The 7,320-nt window shown below is 41.5% G+C and overlaps 1 protein-coding gene across 4 annotated transcripts in view; it reads right to left on the bottom strand.

The window, feature by feature from the left end:
- Positions 1–2,481: 2,481 nt before the first annotated feature.
- kcnt1b (potassium sodium-activated channel subfamily T member 1b) overlaps positions 2,482–7,320 on the bottom strand; it is a 416,882-nt gene continuing 412,043 nt past the window's right edge. For 3 of the 4 annotated variants that reach the window (XM_043720458.1, XM_043720459.1, XM_043720460.1), the window contains one exon: positions 2,482–5,925. In XM_043720458.1, coding sequence (XP_043576393.1) covers positions 5,808–5,925 — 118 coding nt within the window. In that variant the 3' untranslated portion in view covers positions 2,482–5,807. The remainder of the gene's footprint in view (positions 5,926–7,320) is intronic. The other variant, XR_006316044.1, reaches the window with a different exon arrangement.

Genomic DNA, 7,320 nt, shown 5'->3' with positions numbered 1-7,320 from the left:
GTATCCCTACCTCTGGACCTGAAGCTTCAGATTCAAATCCCACTGGCTTCAGAGGTTGGTAATAACCTTTCTGAACAGCTGGATTAGAAAACATTTATGATAGACTTTGTTACAGAGACTCTGAGGAGGATCAGATGCTAGCCCTTGTTCAGTTGAGATCCTAAGCTGTACTGTCCATGTGGGTGGGTGGTGTTTATGGCACTCCATGTAAACTCTTTTATTACCATATACCACAACACGGTCAACAGATTCGAACACCGACAATGGACAAGTGTTGCAAAGGAGTCAGTCATGGAAAAAGGGATGAACACACAGACAGGGAAAATGAAGGAATGGATGGGACATGGGTGTGGGGGCAGGAGAAGGAGATGAAGAGGCCAAGATGTGGGTGGTGAAGGGGAAATGGAAGGCCCAGAGGACCTTCCCGGTGGACTATTCCACGAGGAAATTGGGCAGGGTGGTGATGGGAAAGACATTGGAAGAGAAATAGTTCCAATCAGAGAAGTTAATGGATGAATATTTGTTGTTTCAAATGATGGTTTAGTGTTTTATCCAATCTCTCATTCTGTTTCTCTTCATGTTTCCAATCAATAGACTTTATCATCTTCCCTCGTCAACATTCCGAGTCCTCCACTACTGTTCACATTTCAGTTTTACACAAAGTGGAGAAATCTTGTTTGCATTTTAAAAATGTGTCAACAAATTCAGAATCTAGTTTGTTGATTACTCTCTTACAAGCTGGATCTGGTGCTTTGAACCTTTGAAGCAGGATCTCAATTTTTTAAAAAAAGAACCTGTTTTAGGTGAGACAGCAATGAAATACAAGTTGAATTCAAGTTCCACCTGCTCCAGAGGTGTGTCATAACCTCTGAACAGGTTGACTAAAGCTATTGAAAAGACTCTGACCAGACTTGACTGGATTGATGGAATGTCCAATGAGAGGTGAAAATGTGTTGCTGGTAAAGCACAGCAGGTCAGGCAGCATCCAAGGAACAGGAGAATCGACGTTTCGGGCATAAGCCCTTCATCAGGAATGAGGAGGATCAGATGCTAGCCCTCATTCCTGATGAAGGGCTTATGCCCGAAACGTTGATTCTCCTGTTCCTTGGATGCTGCCTGACCTGCTGTGCTTTACCAGCAACACATTTTCAGCTCTGATCTCCAGCATCTGCAGACCTCACTTTCTCCTGTCCAATGAGAGGGCATGGTTTAAAAATATTTGGTCTCCTATTTAACATGGACAGGAGGAACAAATGCTTTTCCTGAAGTCTGTGGAGCCCTCTGCTTCAGAGTGCAGTGGAGCCCATGTCATCTAAGCTGACATAGATAGATTTCTGATCTTCAAGGCATTTAAGGGTCGAGAGAGCAATAAGAATATGGAATTGAAGTCACAAGTGCATCAGGCATGATCTGGGCTGAATGGCCTACTTTTGCCTCCACTTATTCTTATGCAATAATTGTTTTTTAATGGTTTAAAGATTCAAGAATTGAATTCAATTGAATCCATCTGCTTTTGCACCAAGGCACTGGTTACTTTAGACAAATGATACTTTTGTTCAAAATCTGGGCATCACAGGCCAGGCCAGCACCGATGGGTCATCCATGATTCACCTGCAAATGAGTGGCTCTCTGGGCCATTTTGAGGGCAGTTAAGTGTCAACTGCTGTTGGACTGGAGTCACGTGGAGGCCAGACTAGGTAAGGACGGCAGATTTCCTTCCCAAAAGAACATTAGTGAACAGAATTCTTCCCTTGAGGGCATCAATGGGATTTAATGATGATTAACAATGGTCACCATGCACTTAGCTTTTTAAAAGATTGCTTTTTTTAATATGAGCGGGTACACTTTGAGGAATATATTTTTATTTTGGATGGGAGCAGTTATACTTACTAGAGTTCATCAAGTAATTGCAACACACTCCCCTGAAATAACAAAGCAACTTTGGGATAAATATCATAAGATCCATGGAAGACAAAATGACGAGACTGCTCATAGAGTCAATCCACGGCTGCATGCAGCTGTTTTCTTTTAATTTTTTTTTCACATTCACACAAAACATAGACACTTTATTTAAGAACAGTATAAAATCATGACATCTTTGCTTCAAAGCAATACTGTATAATTCAGAAAACAAGATACAAGAAAAAAGGTCAACAGAAAGGTCATAGGATCATAAAATAGTACAGCACTGGAGAACGCAACATTCGGGCCATCAAGTCTGTGCCAGCCCTTTCGAAGAACAATCCAATTAATCCCACTACCCTGTCTTTCACCAGAATCCCTGCAACATTTTGTCATCCAAATATTTACCCAGTTCCCTGTCAAAGGCTCTTATTGAATGAATGTCTATCAGGCAGTGCGTTCTAACTCCTAAAAAACCAAAGCTTCTAGCTCTTTTACCAATGATCTTTCATTGTCTTAAATACTGAGTTGAGCACTGGAAATGCAGTCGGCAATAGATTTCATTTTTTTTGCAGGTACTTTTATCAAAAGACATGAATGACTTAACAGGTTATGGAAGCTCCATCTTAATGAGTGGCATGCCACCGTATTAACATTTACGAAATAAAAGCATGATCTGGGCTGCTATTTTGAACTTTGAAAGGATTGGGCTATATGGTCTCAGTCCACCCCAACTTGTCAGCTTGCTCAAGGTGATGCATGCATTTGTTTCCCACAATTGCATCTGTCCCATTACAGGGGGAATTGGTTCAGAGGAGAGGGTAACCTTGGGGAGGGATTGGCTAACTGAAGCTCCCTGCACTACAGCCAAGCCAATGGGTCTGACTGAGCTCTTGGAGCATGGTCAATAGTTTCCCATCATTCATCAGGAAACAAAATCATTGGCGCCATTTGTGATCAACCATGACAGCCAACAAAGGTATACAGCTTCTTTCGTTCAAAACTCACCCTTTGGTTTGCATATTACACTGATGCTTATCATTGTTTATGTACACAAAGCTCAGTTAGAATTTCACACTGTTCCAATCTTACTCCTGACTACTTACGTTGAATCCCGTGTTCTAACAAGGCCTATTCCTGCTGTCAGCCAGAAGAGCCACAGCACAATAGTTTCAAGAGGTTTGTGTCCATCTTACTGACCCAAGCAAAAGCAAACACGCTTGCCTGAGTAAATGTACAATTGCAATTCAAACCCCGGCCCCACTCTGGTCTATGAAGTTGTTATGAAGGCGCTGAGCTTATTTTGAAAGTACATTTAACGCCATGTTTTAGCTAAAGGCAGCTGCAGCAAAATAACTGGGTTCAAATGTGTGCACAATGTGAGAACTGCTCTCAGTAACCCATCTTTCACACTGAGGCTAGGTGAGTGGTAGCTGTAGACAAAGGTACTTGCAACATCTTGTAAAACCCAGACGGCTGTTGCTTATGTACAAATGGTACACATTACACAGGCATGTATGTGCGGCCCATTTATGTTAAGTGGCTTATAGAGTCTTGCTGGGGGCGGGGGTTCAGGGGTTGAGGGATGGCAGGATGGAGACAAGGCTAATGCAAATTATGGCATCTGAGTGGCATTAGACAAGTTGGCATTGTAGAACATATCCATCTTGCATTGAGGCTAAACGTTACATGATGCAATTTATAAGTTCAGTGTGAGAGATTCTGTTTGTATTTCAGGGCCTGGTCTATAATACCTACCCCACTGTTTGTATTTCAGGGCCTGGTCTATAATATCGACCCTACCGTTTGTATTTCAGGGCCTGGTCTATAATACCGACCCCACTGTTTGTATTTCCAGGTCTGGTCTATAATACCTACCCCATTATTTGTATTTCCGGGCCTGGTGTATATAACTCCCCCACTATTTGTATTTCCGGGCCTGGTCTATAATAATACCTACCCCATTGTTTGTATTTCAGGGCCTGGTCTATAATACCTACCCCATTGTTTGTATTTCCGGGCCTGGTCTATAATACCTACCTCACTGTTTGTATTTCAGGGCCTGGTTATAATAACTACCCCATTGTTTATATTTCCGGGCCAGGTCTATAATACCTACCCCATTATTTGTATTTCCGGGCCTGGTCTATAATAATACCTACCCCATTGTTTGTATTTCCGGGCCTGGTCTATAATACCTACCCCATTGTTTGTATTTCCGGGCCTGATCTATAATAATACCTACCCCATTGTTTGTATTTCAAGGCCTGGTCTATAATACCTACCTCATTGTTTGTATTTCCGGGCCTGGTCTATAATACCTACCCCATTGTTTGTATTTCCAGGCCTGGTCTATAATACCTACCTCACTGTTTGTATTTCCGGGCCTGGTTATAATAACTACCCCATTGTTTATATTTCCGGGCCAGGTCTATAATACCTACCCCATTGTTTGTATTTCCGGGCCTGGTCTATAATACCTACCCCATTGTTTGTATTTCCGGGCCTGGTTATAGTAACTACCCCATTGTTTATATTTCCGGGCCAGGTCTATAATACCTACCCCATTGTTTGTATTTCCGGGCCTGGTCTATAATACCTACCTCACTGTTTGTATTTCAGGGCCTGGTTATAATAACTACCCCACTGTTTGCGTTTTTGATTCTTCTGGAAAAGAAAAATGCATCTAACTAGTTCTGAACATTCGTGGATTCAGTTCATGTAAATTCAGTCACAAATTCCAGCATTTCTTCAGAGCTCTCACACAAAAGATCACAAAACCGATAAAGAACTGGATGAGCTGTACAAAGCAAATAGACTCGAGAACTCTTTCAGATTTTTTAGTATTTGCCCTATGTTTCTGTATCTTCCCTTTTGACAGGCTTCCTGAGCCTGGGCCTTTCTCTCTACATTGGCAGAAAGAGAGCAATGTACTGGTCTTGTCAAACTTATGTACTAATATCAGGATGATTGCAGCATGTATCTGTGGTGGACGACATTTTGTTGCAGAGTGAATTAAAAAAAATCATTAAATGGCTTGACAGTCTGCAATAGAAATGAGATAGCCCACCTCTCCTCTATTATCTTTGCAAGTAGTTTGTTCTCACTCTAATGATATTTGCAGTTTGCTTGCTCTTAAATATCACCTGACTTTTCTAGCTCAGATCTTCACCTTTGCTACATATTGAAAACTGGAATCTCGCTCTCGATTCAGTTGGATTGAAGATTAACACAGGTTAGAAAGACATCTGACTGCACAAACCACATCCGAGATGGCAATTCCTCCTGCACTGTGTGTCATGGTAAAGTGTGCAAACTCTTTTCAAAACCTTATTAAGTTTCTTGTCCCTTTGGCACCAAAAATTTCTTTGTGAAACTGTTGAGAGAGCGACTTCGGCATGTGAACAGTGGAAGGCTTGATGCTTTGTCCATACATGCACTAATGCCACGGATACTATTCAGTAGAAAGCACCAAAGACAATTGTTCAGCCACAAATAAAATTGTACCATTTGTCTCCAGTGTGCCATTTGTCAATAAATATACTGTGCCATACATGGTAAACTGCACACGTTGCACTTTATATGATATAAAAACATATAAAATAAGACCATTGTCTGTTCCTGACCTCCTCTTTTGCATGCTGCTCCTGGTTGAGTCATTCAGTTATTATCCAGATGGTGGCTGTATTATTGAATCCAGATGTGTTTTGAGGTCTGATTAGAGTAACATCACCAATGAGTGTGCTTTTCAATCTGTAAACTTCTTTCAGAAAACTTCAAATCTCTTCAAATGATCAGAGCAGCTTTTTTTTTAAAAATAGATGGAGCCATGTGCCCCAGTGCTTGGAGAGAACAGCCAACTTGCAGATACAAAAAGTGGGTCTTCAGTCTTACAGGACCAGTGTTCATAGCTGCGTTTCACTCCTTGCTGCCTCATTGGAAGGGAATAGCCGAAAAGAGCTGCTTTTCTGGCTATGGGAGCCATTTTGAACATTGGCCAATGGGTCTGAGCGTATCAGGTACCTGAGCAAATACACAACAGTCCAGTTAGGAGCAGTAAATTGCATTGAAACATCTTGCATCTCCCATCAACTTAATTGGCATTTAATGAGATGGTGACAGCGTCAGACGTGACTTTGACTGGTTAGCAATTAGCGTGAACTGTTGGACAGCATTGGGCTTTGAAGTTTTAGCGCTGTTTGATTGATCACTATTGAACTTATCTGAATTTATAAGCACAGGAAAAGACCATTATCCAAACGAGCCTGTTAGTTTTTAATGGATGACTCTTATTTATTCACTTTCTAATTATATCCCTCAATCTCATCCATCTTCAGGATATAGGAACATCAATTAGGAGCAGGAATCCACTCAGCAACTTGTGCCTTCTCCACTGTTCAATAAGATCATGGCTGATTGGACTGTGATCTCAACTCCACTTTGTTGTTTTCCCATTAAATGTACCATTACCTACACTGCACCTATATTTCCTGATTGTACCTTTACCAATCCTCAATTACAAATTTTAAAAATAAATTCATGAAGTTCCAACAACTTCAAATGTGGGAATCAAAACTATGTCTCCAGTGGATTAGCCTATGTTGTGAGATCACCAAATCCCACAACATCACCAGCTCCCCAACTACTCTACAACTAATTGGAAGTTAGAAGCTATTTCATTTTTACATCATTGGTAATAGCCTGTGAACTTATATTGCCACAGAAAATGTTACTGTCATTCCTGACCCGTTTTGTTTGTGCCCCATATCTTTGAAACCTTGGTGAAGAGTTTTGTTAGTGGATTCCGGTTGGGTTTGGTTGAACGCAACCCAGATTGTATGTTTGAGCCTGTAAGTAAATAATGCCTCAGTTCAGTACTGAGGAGGTGCTGCATTGTTGGAGATACACTCTATTGAGTTGGATATTAACCAAAGGGCCTGTGTAACCATTCAGGTGAATGTAAAGATACCATGACAGTATTTGAAGATGACCAAAACAGAGATGTTTGATTTCTCATTTATCTTTTACTAATTCCAACAAAAAAAATCTTAATTGCAGCTGGTCATTTGCTGTTTCTGGGACTTGTGCTTGAATTAGCTGCTGGAATTGTCTACATCATGACAATAACCACATTTAGAGCTGAAAATGTGTTGCTGGAAAAGCGCAGCAGGTCAGGCAGAATATAAGGAGCAGGAGAATTGACGTTTCGGGCATGAGCCCTTCTTCAGGAATGAGGAAAGTGTGTCCAGCAGGCTAAGATAAACGGTAGGGAGTAGGGACTTGGGGGAGGGGTGTTGGAAATGCGATAGGTGGAAGGAGGTTAAGGGGAGGGGGATAGGCAGGAGTGGGGGTGGGGACAGAGAGGTCAGGAAGAAGATTGCAGGTTAGGAAGGCGGTGCTGAGTTCGAGGGTTGGGAC

The sequence above is a fragment of the Chiloscyllium plagiosum genome, chromosome 30 (genome assembly GCF_004010195.1).
Source record: "Chiloscyllium plagiosum isolate BGI_BamShark_2017 chromosome 30, ASM401019v2, whole genome shotgun sequence".
Taxonomy (NCBI): Eukaryota; Metazoa; Chordata; class Chondrichthyes; order Orectolobiformes; family Hemiscylliidae; genus Chiloscyllium; species Chiloscyllium plagiosum.
The sequence above is the reverse complement of the archived record's forward strand: the minus strand, read 5'-3'. Positions and strand labels throughout refer to the sequence as shown.